The 16561-nt window shown below is 39.7% G+C and overlaps 1 protein-coding gene across 3 annotated transcripts in view; it reads left to right on the forward strand.

Annotated features, from left to right (window-relative positions):
- The window catches only part of COL28A1 (collagen type XXVIII alpha 1 chain), an 87860-nt gene that overhangs the window by 16142 nt on the left and 55157 nt on the right, over positions 1-16561 (forward strand). For all 3 annotated transcript variants that reach the window (XM_089533186.1, XM_089533187.1, XM_089533185.1), the window contains exons 6-12: positions 2171-2224; positions 3400-3453; positions 5564-5605; positions 6065-6091; positions 7797-7841; positions 11220-11264; positions 14391-14444. In XM_089533186.1, the coding sequence (XP_089389312.1) occupies positions 2171-2224; positions 3400-3453; positions 5564-5605; positions 6065-6091; positions 7797-7841; positions 11220-11264; positions 14391-14444 (321 nt within the window). The remainder of the gene's footprint in view (positions 1-2170; positions 2225-3399; positions 3454-5563; positions 5606-6064; positions 6092-7796; positions 7842-11219; positions 11265-14390; positions 14445-16561) is intronic.

Consider the following 16561-nt stretch of genomic DNA (forward strand, 5'->3'; position numbering starts at 1 on the left):
CCACTGTACAAGGCTATTCAAAAGCATGGTGTGAAAGGTTGTACAGAGAGCAATCAAGAGTTAAATGGGGCAATATTTACCAGTCCTGAAGAGAGGTCCACAGAAAATGGAGAGTGGTTCAGACAGGGTCAGAGGGCTACACAGAGAGAGTGGAAAGGAGCCCTGGTCTGTGAACAAAATGGTTAGAGCTAGGGCAGATATTTATATCCAATTTCATGCCCTCAAGGGTTGTTTGGTGTGATATTTGATGGCTTTCCCAAGGATTTTACAAAAGGGGTTAGAAATGGCTAATGGTTTTAGCTCCGGAGTGACAAAACCTTGAATAGATTTGAGACAATTCCTCAGTGGCCAGACAGGAAGGGTGAATGGGAACATGTTGTGAAGTGAGGTGAAAGGTATGGCCTCTAACTTCTTTGTAATGGGATTCCCTTAGTCTCCATTGCCAGAGGGAATGCAAAAAGTCATGTGTGTGTGTTAGGTGCTCAGGAAAACCCATCAGCGCTTGTCTTTTGTTCTACCTTGTGTGTGTCCTTCAGACAAATGTAAATTTCACAGGCCATTGTGACCTCTCAAAACATGCCCAATAGTAGATATAAATTATCAAACCCCATATCCAGCAAGAGGGGTATAGGGGTATACTAACACTCCCAAAGTGTGTATGTGTCTGGGCAGGAGGAGTTTGATGAGAGAAGCAATTTTCAGGAGGAATCAAAAGCAGTAAAGATGCCCAGCATGCTTTTCTTGCATGACCATATTCTGGTGGCACCCAGGTTAGTGAAGTGGTGAATCCATTTTGTATTTTAGTCCAAACTTTAAAGAAATTGTCAGTGATGCTAAACTTGTTTGGGGATAGGGCGGAGCACCTTGGATAGCTCCTTTAATGTTTGGACAAAACATCAGAGTGGATTCACCAGACCTTTCATGTAGAAACTGCCAGATTCCTAAACTGGTCATACCTTACTTTGAATTGCATCTCCCCTCCTACTCATTATATGTATTTGGCATTGGCCCTTTGTGCACATGCAGAGGATATGAAGAATGGCAGGGAATGTCTTGTTCCTTCTTCATTGATTTCTAGTGTTTCTGAAGAGTGTGGGGTCATGAAGGTGATCCAGGGCCATAAACGGTGCCTTAACCCCACAAGAGAAGGTTCATAGTACTCTAGGCTAGCCAAATTATTTGTACACATAGAGCAGAAAACATCACAAGCATCATTCCCTTTTCCTGCCTTAAAAATGCAACCACAGTAAATTAAGTTGCTTCATACTGCCTGATTTTGTCTGGTCACAGAAGCATCCCTTCTTGTCTCCAGAGTTTGGTACAAGAAGACTTCTTCATTCCAGCTGCCTCCAGAGCCTAGTATTACATCAGAAAACAGACTTTCCCTTCATTTTTCTTTCTAACGCTGGGAAGTAGATGATCAAACCTGATGACTTACTACTTTTGTTATCAGGAACAGCCAAAGACATGCTACTGGAGGCAAAGAACAAGATGGTAACCCTTCCTGTTCCATGTACAAAAAAATCAACATTGCTTTTCTGTGCAATGTTTTCTTCAAACATTACACCTGAAGGCAACAGTCTAGATTAGGAGTGCAGTGTGAGCTGCATGGCACACAGTCTTCTACCACACTACCCAGCTTCTGTTGCCTCAGACAACTGCCTCCCCCTGCCTCTATCATTGCATAAATGTGAGAACTTCTCACAGAAGAGGTAGATCTTCCAGGCTAAGGGTGTATTCACACAACAGTCAAAGCAATTTGATAGCACTGTAACTGCCATAGTTTCATCCTGTGGAATCCTGAGATTCCATAAGATGGTGCCATGGTAGTTAAAGTGGCACCACACTACTATAACTGTGTAACATGGATGTACCCTAAGGCAAAACATTCACCTGGAGTTTAAAGCTTGCTAGTAAGAAATTAATTTTGTTTTTCTGAGGAAGCTTTTAAAATAAGCATATTTAGGTGTGTGTCTTCTTGAATTTATTTATTTATTTTGGTATTCTCTGAAACCTGCTTTGAATAACTAATTGCAGTCATGACTGTTAATAATAAATGTCAGTTGTTAGAATTTTGTAACAAAGGATGATTTGCTCTGTTGGCTTCACATTGTATCTCCTTAGTTTGAAATGTGAAATTCTGTTACTGATGTTTCTGTTAATTCTCTAGTGTGGAAGGCAATGTGAATGTCAAAAGGGAGACCAAGGACCCCCAGGACCAAGGGTGAGTATCTGAGGCCATGGAAACCTGCTTCCTACTTTTTATTCATAGTCTCTAGGAGAAAAATAGCCCCAAGTTGTAAATGGCAATGTATGGGAATGTAAAATGAGGCCAGGAAAAAAAAAACAGAAAAAAAGAAGGGGTTGTCCACTTAGTAACAAAAACAAGAAAAAGCACTATGTTTAGGTGTGCCAGTAAAAACTAAAGAGTGCTCTTATCACTAGTTTTCTAGTTTTTACTCCGGCAATCTAACTTAGTTTAAGCTGTGGGCAGGTAGATTTAAACTGAAATAAGGGATAGGTCATTGGAGTCAGTGCTTCCCCTGTTAGTGCCTTGGGAACCTATAGGGGCACAAGTGGGTCTGTGCTGAATGTGAAGGTAGCAATCCACAGAATCATTGTGGATGAAACAATAGAAGAGATTAGTCAAAACTAGCTAAAATGCCATTGCTTTCAAAAGAGTGGACTCTGGAACGGCCTGCTGGACGAGATCCACCTCGGAAACCTTTAACAAGGCTATTAAGATGGATCTCTTCTGGCAGGCCTTTCCAGACTAGACCATCCCTGCTTACCTGCCTCCCCTTCCCTCCTCTTTTTTCCATCCTCATCTCTATCGTATTCGGACCCTGCTACAAAATCTCTTATTTTAATTGTTATTTTATATTATTGCTTTTAATGTCCCTTTGGTTTAATCCTTTTTTAGCATTACTTATGTTTTTATAACTGGGAGGAGGGATAAGAATTTGGGTATTTTTAATGTATACCTTTTTAACTGTATTTGTTTTAATGCTGTAATCCGCTTGGATTCCCTGCAATTAAGCGGAATATTAATAATAATAATAATAATAATAATAATAATAGTTATTTATATTCCGCTTAATTGCAGGGAATCCAAGTGGATTACAGCATTAAAACAAATACAGTTAAAAAGGTATACATTAAAAATACCCAAATTCCTATCCCTCCTCCCAGTTATAAAAACATAAGTAACGCTAATAATAATAATTATTATTATTATTAGCTGAACAAAGCCATTTACTAGATTAGCAGTTCAAACAACATGCCGTCTGGTTTTTGTTGTAGCATTCAGCCACTGGTCCTTCATGACATCCAGGATGTTTTTAGAATGCACAGTGCATATATTCTGTTAATGATATTTTTCTCCATTTGTTTTGCAAGGGTGGTCATGGTAGTAGAGGAGATAAAGGTGAACGAGGACCTAAAGGAGAAAAGGTAAATTAGATTTATATTCTTTAACATTGCATTGCAGAAAGCTGTTAAAAGGTCTGTTCAAAGAAAGTTTGGAAGCTGTGATAGATCATGAATAGCACTCTGGGAGAGGTGAAAAACAGCTAATTCAGTAGGCTACTGCAATTTCTATTAAACATCTCCAGAATCTACTTAGATTGAGAGGGAGGAAAGCACATGGCCTTCCAGATGTAGTTAGGCAGTTAGTAGCTAGCATAACCTATTGGCCTAATTAGTATTGTAGTCAGAGATCATGGGACTTGCAGTCCAACAACATCTGGAGAGCCATACATTCCCCCATCTGTATATTAGAACTTTTTGGTGGCCTTTTTGAGAACATGGAATCATTTCAGGCAAATATAACACCAATCCTAAATTCCAGTAGGAGTCTTCATATTTATCCAAGGCTCTTTGAAACATTTAGACAGACTTTGATAAGTCTGAAGAGTCTCAGCAATCAACCAAGGTCTTCAGATGCTAATGCCTGAAAACATCATGTTTGCTTCTAGCCTGTCATCCTTCAAATAATATGCATTGAGGTATATGGTGTGTTTTAATGGACTATGTTTATCCCACTTGCAATTGCTTTGAGACCCGAAATCTTCATAGTTTTGCTCAAATGTTCTCATGCTAGCTTCCATTTTCTCAGTGCTGTCCCATTTCTCTTCCAGTTAATCTCAGCAATGCTAATTCCATAATTTAACTTCTAGTTCTCCTTTATCAGAAAATTCTGATTCCTAGGAGATTGTTCTGTTTTTTTCAGGAATCCGATGACTCTGATTTTAAGGATAAGGGAGAAATTAAAGAGAACATAGCTAATTTGGGTCTGCTGAACCAATGTAGAACTACATTTATGGGTGTCCTAGACTGCGGCCAGCACACACAGACACACACCAATAAGGAAGGCAATTAACTATGGAGCTGGAAGTAGTCCACAAACCTTGCAAGGAGAAAGAGAGAAAGCAAACCGAAAGCCAAGTCAGGATAACAGAGGTCACAATAGTCAGTCCAGTCCAGGGTCAGGACAGCCAGGAGGTAGCAATAGTCCAGTCCAGTCCAGTCCAATCCGAAGTCAGGAGTCAAGGCAACAAGGAGTCAAGATACAGGGAGCCAGTGCAGGCAGCAGTCACACCAAAGGACCATGCAATAAACTCTGACACTGAGTTGGTGTCTCTCTGCTCATTAAGTAAGAGAAACTCTTCCCCGTGCCACCTGAGGCTGATTTGCTAATTGCTTCTCAGCAATTCTCTGGGATCTGTGCCTGCCAGCACTTTCAGCCCTGCATTGTCTATAGGAGGGAACCTTCAAGCCTGGTTCCTCCCCAGAGTCACCACTAGGCTGCTGTACCACCAGAGGAATCCCACCAGCACTAGAGCCTCCTCCTCTGGGGCTGGGAGATCAGGGATGGATTCTGACAGAGCAGGATTAGCACCTGGTGTAGCCTCAATTACCTCTTGTACTGGAGGAGCCTCATCCTCTGAGACCTGCTCTTGGCTGGCCATGACAATGGGTGAAACTCACACTTCTCTGAAAGTGGTAGTGGAGTTCGCCAAAAAACATATATATTAAGAGAAAGAGAATAAAAAACACATATTAGTGAAACTATATTAAAAGATGAATTATGTTAGGAGGATTTACTGGAAAAATATATAAATGAAGTTACATATAAAAGAAATATATGAGTACACATAAGTACAAAATTTCATGTACTTTACACTTGCTGAGAAAATTCCCAGCACTGCGGATGAAGAGAACCTGATACTGGAAAAATACTTGGTCTGAGACAAGCTGAATTTAGGAGTAGACAAAAGGAAAGTTGAAGGAAAATGCAATTGACATATTTTCCCCTCCCTGCCAGGAAAAATATTTAAAAATTCATTTTTTTGTGAAGAATTCGCATATCAGAATGAAAATATATGTATTTCTCCTTATAACTTTGTGGGATTAGTTGCTCACCTCTTGGTGCTCACCTCCTGGACAATATGTTCATAGTAAAAGCATTCTCAGAGTTGTGGCCTGCACTTTGATAAATGCAAAGCATATTGTTTTCAAATAAGAAATGTGTGTTCTCACTCCTTTCTACCTAACTTTCTAGGGTGAGACTGAGAAAGGAGAGCCTGGAGAAAAAGGACCAAAGGTACCTGATAATTCCTGTATCTGTCTTCCTAAAAGACTATCTGTGCTATGAATTCTTGCAAATTGTGCTCTTAAACATATCTTTTCATTGTTTGATACCACTGGTTTACATGCTCCTATCCCACAGTGAGGTTTTATTGATGCTTTTCATATCTGTGGGGGTTCTGTTCCAGACCCACCCACCCACCCCGATAGCAAAATTTGCGGGACTTAGAGACTCCATATAAATAGTCCCTTATACGCACAGATCTGTCCATGCCCATCAACAGCAGATACTTTTTTTATAGATACAATAATTTGTTCTGTAAATGGTGGCATTTCATGATTTCCCCCTTGCCCATCATGGTTAATACTGTACACTCTAAACTGATCAAAACAGAAAATTCTTTAGCATATTCTTGATATTTGTATTTAATTAACCATGGTAAAACAGCTTTATTTTTTATTATCATGCCAACAGGGAAGTCTTGGTTATAAAGGAGACAAGGTAAGGTGGTTACCAAATAATTTCTTAAAATTGTATTAAGCAATTTTTAATGACATAATTAGATACCTAGGAAGAGGATGCCTTAAAGAAATATGGATTGTAAGGACATAGTAGAACTTGAACAGGAACAAAGAAAAAAGAGAAAAAGAAGACAGCTTCATTAGCCTGAGAAGCTTTGTACCAAAAGATTCTGAATAATGATAATGTATGATATCAGATCCTCATAGGTTCAGAAGCAAACAGTGTTGACTAGGGAAGACAAAGATTAAAATCAAAAGCAGAAGCTGAAAGTCTGAAGAGCCAAATGCACAAAAATGTGTCAAATAACACAATACCGGAGCAAAATTTGCGGGACTTAGGGGCAGAAGGGGCAGCCTTGTGCCGCCGCCAGTTGCAGCATCCGGGAACCGCAGCAGCCAAACGGCACAGTTCCCAGACGCTGCAAAGGAGCATGATTTTCACGCTCCTTCCTGCAGCCCGGAAGAGACGCCGCAAGTACCAAAGCGCACACTCGCGGTGTCACTTCCACTGTGCGACATGCGGATGCAGAGCGTCTGCTACGTCAAAATGGTGGCGCCCATCTGTATGCGGCACCGCCATTTTGACGTAGTCATTATGCGTGAAGGGCAAGGCGTGTCAGGAAGCACTGCCCCTCGCGCGTAATGACGGCACCTCATGGGCCCGTCTGTAACGCGCCTTAGAGACTCCATATAAATAGTCCCTTATACGCACAGGAAAAATGGGTTTGGGGATTTTTTTAAAAAACAGAGTGAATTTTTCATGACCAAAGGTTCACTACCATGTTGAGGGGAGCACTAATAACATAACATTTCCTAATCAAGGCTGTGTGCCTTACTTTGGAAGAGAATTGTAGTTCTTCACATTAGAAACAAACAAAGGTTTTTTGAAAGTGGTGGTAATTGTTATTATGGGGTTGCCATAAGTCGATAGGTGACTGAAGGTGTATGTGCATGCACACCCACCCACAAGGTGGTCCCAAGTAGTATGGGGCTACAGAAACAGAGATGGGTTGGGCCCTGGACTTAAAGACATCTGCATGAGGCCTGTGAAGTATGTGTTGCCCGCTGCGGTACATAGTTGGTCAGATATTAGGCTGAAGATCACCTCAGCAAACCAACCTGCCTACATTTTTAAAAAACTAAAAGTGTCCCAGTGATCCAATAAACCTCTACAGTAGTCATCCTTGTCCCCCTGTAACCTGAGAAGAAGCAGAGGTTACAACATCTGGCAGAGTCCACACTTCTTTAGGCCAGTCTAGAAAAGCCTACGAGCTCATACAATCCAATGTAATGCAATGAGCAAATAGAGACACTACTGGCGGACATATGCATCTAGGCAGAGCTTGGTTTCAGGGCTTTTGGAACTGTAGTCTAAAAAAGTAACTTTTCCAAGTTCTACCCTGATGCCTAGCCACTGCCTTAATGTTCATTTCCTCCATCCATTATCTACATGCTGGGAGATGAAGGATTTTGGGAGGAGAAATAGTAGTAATAGCATCACCCATGGTGCTATATGTTTGATTATTCTGAAGATTCATGGGATAACTCGAAGGAGGCTGCCAGGGCATGGTATGGTAGAAAACACTGAGGACACACCAATCAAATATTAGACAAGTATTGCATTATCTGTCTGAAAAGGGAACAGAAAATCTCTGACTGTATCTTTTAAATATTTATTTTTGTAGGGTGAGAGAGGGGAGTGTGGAACACCTGGCCTAAAAGGAGACAGAGTAAGTTCAACACAATGTAAATTATTTGTGATATGATTATTTGATTCAAATATTGAATGATTATATGAAGAAGCAAATGGGAAATGTCTTTTTTCAATGGCAAAAGGTATAGTACTTACCGAATCACATTTCAGTTGATAGGAACTTTCCTATTACACATAGTAGTTGCCTGTGGAAGATTAGTTATTAGTTTGAAAACGTGATTCTTGAACTACCCACAAAAAAAAAATGATCCAGCAGCATCCAGTGTAGACTAAAGAAGTATGAGTTGATCCATTAGAATCTGTTATATCTTTTTTATTCAATCTCTCTGATTTCAATCGAGTTCTGAACTAAGTGTGTGTATAATTGCAGTTAGTTGCCCCTGAAGAATATTTCTTGTATAATAGCATTGGCTTTCATTTCTGGCATCCCTCCTTTAAAAAACTGTTCTCTATACAATAAAACACATGGCTACTCATTTGTGTTCATGTTCTGGTACTGAAAATACATTACTGGTGTGAGTATGTATGTGGTCAAAGACATGGTGTTCCACGATTTAATCTCCAGCTTCTTGAGTCACTATTTTGCACCTAGCAATGACTGATAAATCATAGTACAATCCGCCCTTCCTTTACGTGGGGGATCTGTTCCGGACCACCAGCCCCGCGTAAAGGGAATTCCACCTATGCTCAAGCCTTGTTTAAATGAATGGGGTTTGTGCACGCAGTCACATGGCGGCACGTATGCACCATGGGCGCAGGCACCATTACCCCTTATGGAGTGCACTGCTCCTTTTCCCAGCGCAGCTTTCAGTGTATACTGAAAGCCGTGTAAGGCGCTCGCGTATGACGCAGGTGCTCTGTACTGTATTTCTGATCACTATGTTTGAGTGTCATAGCTGGACAGTGAAGAAAGCTGAAAATCAATGTGGTGCTGGGGAGAATTCTACGGATACCGTGGACTGCTAAAAAGAGAAATGTAAAGATGACTTAGCTGAGGCTGTTATACTTTGAACAAATAACAACATGATGTGACTCACTGGATGATGATTGGTGAAGCAGAAAGCAGTAGGAAAAGAAGAAGACTGTGCTACATGTTAATTGAGTCAGTCAAGGAAGCTACAGTCCCCAGTTTGCAAGATCTTAGTAGAGCAGTTGATGACTGGGCCACTTGGACATCTCTCATTTAGAGGGTTGCCATATGTTGAACCAGACTAACACACCATCGTCATCAACAACAACAGACTGATGGTTACAGGGGGGGCATAAAGTAGCATCTACAAACCTAAACTCCTTGATATATACCAAGTATAGACAACTGTGACTCTCCAGAAGGATAGAGGTTTTTTTGGCTTACAACTCTAAGTAGCTCTAGTCAGCATAGACAATGGTGAAGGATTATGGGAGATGCAAATCTTATGGAGGGACACATTTGCCCACCATGGTATACAGGATGAGATGCCCAACCCTCCAAGATGCTCCCAACTCTCTTAAACTGCTTTTGTTATCAGTAACATTGAAGACTATTCCTGGTTGATATCCTGGTTTTATCTGTCTTGTTCAGCCCAAGGTCTGGGGCTAAATATAGTGGCTGACAAGAAATAGAACTGATGCTAAAATAGTTTAATTTCTTAAAATGAAATCCCTATAAATTATAATTCTTATAGCTGCGCCTATTTATGGGGCAGCTGGTGAAGAAGTAGCAGGAAATGGTATTTTTGTGACTCTGTGTTAAGATAAAAGCAAATTAGTTAGCAGCTGGCAGTTAAGATGGAAAGGAAACATGGACATAGAAACCATATGTCAAGAATGTAGAAATGCAAAGAAAGCTTTATAAAGATTTTTTAAAAATAGGGCAATGAAGGGAAAGGCATTGAACATCTGTAAAGGATTAAACTCCCTAATGGATTAAGAACCTGAAGAACCCTCTGAACAGGCCAAAGTTCTCATCACCCACAGGATTCCCACTTGCAAAAGAAGATGAGAAATTACTGCCAAAAGTATAACAAGACTCCTTTTTTTAAAGGGAGAAAGCATGCCAGTGGAAAATGACCAGACGTGGAGAACACATAGGAGAAGCATAGAGCAAAAGATCAGGAGCACAGTGCCAATATTCAGAAGCACATTTACAATCTAGAGGAATTAGCTGAATGGTATAATTGGTAGCTGTGTGTCCTGGCATAATTTTTTTTTAAAAAGGAAAAAAAACACCAAGATTTATTGCATAGTATTCAGCAGTGTTTACTGGTGTTTCCCATTGCTGAGAAATCTGGTTTTCCCTGAAGGGCAGTCACAGCATTGGGCAAAGCATTACATTCATAGTAGCTCAAAATAAAATAAAATAAAATAAAATCCTAACTGTTTGGCTTCATATTGGATATGGATCGTCTTCACTAAACCTACAAGCTTAAATGTGTTTATTACTACTATTTGATCCATCTTCTTGTTGTAGACAGTTGGTAGAGACTCTTCCCTGCACGCACACACACACACACACACACACACACAAGTTTATATTCATAGAAACCACTGATAAAAGTAGTAGTGACTCAAGTTGAAGAGAAGGCATGTGTTACATCCAGGAGTGAAATTCACAATTATTTTATGATCTCAGTATTTAACCTTTTATCTTTTCAGATTAAGAAGACTAGAAATATTTAGTAAATTACATTTTTGTGGGTTTTTAAATTTTAATAAAAATTATATCCACACACATAAACAGTGTTTCACAGCTACAGGATGCAGAACCGTTTCATTGGTTTTGACACCTGTCAGGACTTGGAGAAATTGAGATTTACCATCCCTAATAACACCCTAAAATATCATTAAAATACAAGCACACTTGACAAAACTATAAGAGGCACCTAGAGATCTCAAATTTGATTTGGCTTTGAGTGGTTAATGCTCAACCATAGCCTGCGGGGAGCTACAGTTTGACATAATGTGCTTAGTTAAACTTCTGAATTGGGGGGGGGGGGGTCATTCACTCTGATGAAAAGCAGGTAAATAGGTTAATATTGGTGAGAAAATATTAAGCAAGTGTCCTGTTACTGTACCATGCCAGTGTCAACAGTCTGTTACTTTGCAGTCATATGCACAGGTGCATCCAATGGTGGCAGACAAACAGCAATGAAAGCTGTAACCTTCAAGAAAGAAAGCACCTTTTTTGACATGATGCTCTTACCACAGTGCTGACAACCATTTTATTGCTGTCACTGCATCCACTAACATAGTGGCATCGCCAGTGCTGGCGTATTTATATCACCTGATGTTTCTACCTATAAGTACTATTAAATACAAATATAAAATAATAGTGTGGAGAGAGTTTTAAAATGTCTCAGAAAGTGTAATCTGACTTGCAATTAATTTTTATATCTTTCTTGTTCTATTTGAATAGGGAGAAGAAGGCCCTTTTGGACCAAAGGGACCAAGAGGCCCTCAGGTATGTTTGTTTAACATTAGTCATGTTTTCAATGTCACTGGGTTTGAGACAAACTGACAACATTGGCCTACTTCCTAGGGCCAAAACGACACGTTACCATAGCCTCCAATATTTCACAGATACAAAGCAGGACACATCTGGTCAAATAAAATCAGAGTATAGTCAAGATGGCAAAAAATATTAATGTGAGAGAATGTAAAACCTCAAAGAGGCTGCAGCAATTTGCTTTTGCCTGGGCTACTGTTGCCCTCCCCACTTAATTGGGTGCAAACAATATTGTACACTTGGAACTCTGTTTGAAGCAAAGAAATATGCTGAGGACAAAAGTAGAAAGTGGGAGGAGAGAAAAACTGTGATGTTTTAAAAGCAGCTGAAAAATGGGACAACAGAGTATTCAGCAAGACTGTCCCTGCCAAATCAAGATAGTTGGAGGGTGTGGTTTACATATAACTTTTGTTTCCTTCAATTAATGGATAGGTTTGTTAAGCTGAGAGCAGCAGGCAAGGGAATGTTTTATCTTCCCTTTTCCCAGTCATGATCAACCCCACAGCTCACACATATACAGTCTTATAAGAACTTCCCATTGGTATCAATGGGAGCTTTTTAAAAACAAAGTTCTTTACTTGCACCATGGAGCGATTTCTCCCAATTGCAGATAGACCAGGAAGGGATACACACTATTTCTTTATGCATTGCAACCAGAATACAAAAATGGGTCTTCCTGCACTTCTAATAAAATAAAGAAAAACAGAAGATGTTATATGTTAAGCATAAGATATTGTTTTACCTTACTTTGATGGAGAATCAGTGCCTGGGATGTCTCACTTGAGAATGGAGACATAACTAAGTGCTCCCCACCCCCATTGCAAAACTAAGGAGAAGAGTTGTAGCATGTCCTCCTTGGCCATGCTGTTGCTTTTAGTGAGGAACAGACCTTGGATAAAAAAAAATGATTAGGACTACAACTTCCACGATTTTCCAGATGACATAGGCATTTGTTTTTATCCTAATCGTGGTGTTTTCCCTTCAATCTTATTTTTAAAACCTTGCATTCTCAAGGGAAACTGCTATCAATCTTGTGTCACTTAATCATGTTTGGTATTATTTTCAGCAGCTACACAGTTTTACTTCTGCAGAAATGTGAGAACATTCTTGCTGTCTCAGTGGAACTGCTGACCACTGTCCCCTCTTTTGCTACTTTTTTAGCCTTTGTGCCAATAGAAATATATAGAGTTTTTCACCATGAACCTTTCCTTGCAATTAAGGAGTTCCCATGGTAGCCAGTTGTATTGCTACTGAACAGCTCTAGTGATACAACAGGGGAAAACATAAACAGGGATTTCCCAGAATAGTGTCATCATCTAAGTACAATTTCATGCTTCTCTTCTGGTGTCTGTCATTACAAAGGGAGATTAGTCTTCTTTATAGAAATGTCTGAAGTCAGTTTCTTTACAAATACTAAGGATTTCATACCATCTCATGATGAGCAGCTTTGTAACATGTATTCTTCAGACATGCAACTGAGAGAGAGAACTGCAGATTATTAAACAAAAGACAAACTCAGACTGGCTGTGGCCAAATTGATGCAAGCAGAGAGAGGGTGTTACTAATAAGACTAACAAATAAGAAATGGCATGAAATACATATTATACCTAAATCCTTAGGGAGACAGGCAAACTAGCAACTACTGCATATAGGTAAGCTAAGGTTGCTATCACTATTATGCCTTTCTCCCCAATTGGGAAATTTCCTCCTCAGTGATTTCCCCCCCAGTTAAAAAATCAATGTGCAAATTTGCGCACATTTTTTATTCCATATTTTAAAATTGTATGTCTTTCTGGCATATACATTTCTTCTAACCTATAAAGATTATTGCATGCCTCTTTTTATCCAATCTGGGCACAGGCTTAAACTGGTCTTGTCGCATGCTTCTGTGTCCAACTTGGCTGCATCGCATATCCTATCTGGACTCCTAGCATAATTTACAAAGGATGCTACTTTCCCAATCTTCGAAAAGTGTGCCAGGAGTCTTGATTGGGTACGCGATGCAGCCGAGTTGGGCACAGAGGCATGCAATAAGATCCATTTTCACCCATTTAAGACCATGCCCGAACTGTGGAGTTTATCACATTAGGGAGATCCCAAAGAAAAGTGGGATTTAAACTAGATATAAATTTAAACCCCCCCCCCGCAAATGCCCAAAGTTTATCAGATGACATCGCTGTTAAAGTGAAATAACGCAAAGTTAAACTGAACATAAAGTGGAGAAAACCGGCAGCTTTTTACTTTTGGAACTTCCTGAAAGTAAAAAGCTGCCGGTTTTCTTCACTTTACATTCAGTTTAACTTTGCGTTATTTCACTTTGGGGATCATTTTACGTGATAAACTTCCTGCATTTGCAAGTTTTCTTTCAATCTAAATCTCTTTTAAATCCTGTTTTTCTTCAGGATCTCCCTAGTATGATAAACTCCTGTGCTCAGATCAGACGAAAAGAGGCATGTGATAATCTTCAAAGAATGTTAGCATGCATTGGGGGGAAAAGATTTCTTATGTTAGGAATGTACATAAGGAGAAATGCAGTAAAAATGTATGCATTCTTGTGCACATTTTTCATATTAAAATGTGAGCCATTCAAATTCTGTTGACAGAAAAGAAATTAAAACAATGTACAACAATGTCATTTCTTATATTTCTGAGACTGCTGTCTTGTTTTGCTTTCACTTCTTCATTGACCACATGTTTTAGCTTCCTACTTGTCTAAAATACTTAAGAATTTTAATGTAATTTAATGAAATTTGTGATAATCATTGGCTTAGGATAGCCTTGCTGCTGTGAATGTTTTCTATAGTTCATATAATGTCAGCTCAGAAGGATTTGAGTTAAATACTGAAAGGTAAATACCATTAAGGTAAGCAGAAAAGCCACACTGCATTAAGAATACAAGAGAAAAAAAGTATTTTTTTCAATAAAATGGTTTTATGCAACCCTGCCTCCTTTTTATTGTAAAGATTCATACATAGATATCTTTGCAGATTCTTTCTTACAACTGACACTGTGCAGAAAGCCATACTTAAATGTTCAAGGATTTGTAAATCTCAAAGTTCTTCCTTTTTTATTTTGCTAAAGGGAATCAGTGGACCTCCTGGTGAGCCTGGTCCAAAAGGCATTCAAGGAAGTAAGGTAAGCTGCATGTGTGTGTAGTTGCGTGCCTTCAAGTCATTTCTGATTTATGATGACCCTAAGACAACATTATCATGGGGTTTTCTTGGCAAGAGGATTAGTGTCTCCTAATTGGTGATCATTATCTGCTGGGAAAGCCCCTGACTCTGAGTGGTTTCCCATTTGCATTTGCTAAGTCCTCATTTTGCTATTCTTCAGGACTGGTAGCCAAATTTTGTTCACTTTAAGGGTTTTGTCTTTTGGGTTGAAATTATCCAGATGTTTGTGGACTTCAGGGGCTTTCCCAGGGGCTTTCCCAGCAGACAATGATCACCAGTTAGCAGACACTAATCCTCTTTTGCATTAGCCTCCCAGCCTGAGGCCTGCCATCAGCAACAGAACAATACACATGCAAATCACTCCTGCATTCCCAGGCTCACACTGTATATATATATACCCAACTTTTTCCAGGCAAGCATTCTCTGAAGATGCCAGCCACAGATGTTGGCGAAACATCAGGAAGAAACTCTTCTAGAACATGGCCACATAGCCTGAAAAACCCACAAAAAACTATGGATGCCGGCCATGAAAGCCTTCGGCTTCACAAGGGTGTAAATGCCCCTGTGCCCCACTGAGAATGTTTGGTAGCATTTGAAGCAAAAACTTTTTTTTAATTTTTTGGTTGAAGTGGGTGCAATGGGAGGTGTATGGCCTCCCAAGGTCTCCTGGGCAACCAATGTGGCCATCCTAGCCTTCAAGTGTTGTCCATCCCTGTCCTAGAGGGTGTGGGAGGTGATTTTGGTACATGTTTGGCTGTGGCTGGAGGGAAATGAAGTTTACCAAGATCCAGAGATTCCTTAGCCCAGTGATGTTGAAAATGAATTGTGTTATTAGTCACCGCAAAGGGCTTTGAGCTTTCCTACCCTTAAAGCAACTTTCTCGTGCAGTATTACAAATAGTAATTAAAACTCTCATATGCTTATAAAGTAACTCATGATGTAACAAAGGGTGCATGTGTGTTGTTTTTAGGAGGGAAAACATCACTAGATGTGTGGTTTGCTTTAATCTAGGACATTTGATTCTGTTATATTGAATTCCTTAGGCTAAAGTGGTTGTAAATGTAGGTGTTTCCTAACCACTAGTCATCTATTTAAATCAATACATTTACTGTGTTACTTTTATTCTTATGAGCGTTGAATAGCTAAATATTTGTACATGTAAGGGTAAGAGTTAATGATACTATTTTGCATTTAACCATCAAGTCACAGGAGGTCTCATGAATGCAACTTCTATTGCATTGTATGTGGGTGTGTATTATGTGAAACATCCTGGCCTTGTTTCTGAGGCAACCAGAATATTTGAAGACTCACAGGAACTGCTTTATATGTGGAAAATATTTGGGACAGTAAAAGATGTTGGAATCTTGGCTTCACCCATGCCTTTTCCTTGCTTGATTTTTCTCATCCTTTGATTGCCATCTTTTGTATTCATCACATCTGTATTATCTCAGCAGGCTCTTTCCCAAGATGGGGTGGAATGGACACCATACATTAGTAGTAGGTTCTTTTCGGTATAATGGCTTGGGTCCTGACTGAGTCATGCCCAAGAAGATTATTGGAAGCAGATTTCTCTCCCCTCCCTTCTCCACAGAAGACCTTCCAGATAACTTCACCAAAAAATTCTAAACAGAGGGTTGAGGGACAATCTTGCATGGAAAGCTGAAAGGAAAGGAAGGCTCCCCAAAAACTGGGTGGGCAGAATTCTTACAAGTAAATGAGCAGTAACAGCAGCTGCAATTATTTCAAAGTGTGAGCAAGTGAAAACTACTATCTTGGGATTCAAAGATATGCTTAGCATTGGGTGTAGTCTGACACTTAATGCCCTCTCCAGAAACTGTTTTTAGAAAATGCCCTTAGAGAACAAGTGCTGATCAAAGAGGCATTTCTGGGAAATGTGATTACATGACTAGAGAAGCAAGAACAGTGGGGAAATCTAGCTATAACTTGGGGCCAGTTCCCCCATATGGGTATGATACAGAACTTTAATCAATTGGGTTTTTTAAAAAAATCAATATCTATCATTTGTCTGTTTATCTATCTTCCCACATCTTTACTAGTATGGACCCCAAGGTGGCTTAC

The sequence above is a fragment of the Sceloporus occidentalis genome, unplaced genomic scaffold, assembly GCF_023333645.1.
Source record: "Sceloporus occidentalis isolate IW3139 unplaced genomic scaffold, rSceOcc1.0.p SCAF_7, whole genome shotgun sequence".
NCBI classification, from domain to species: domain Eukaryota; kingdom Metazoa; phylum Chordata; class Lepidosauria; order Squamata; family Phrynosomatidae; genus Sceloporus; species Sceloporus occidentalis.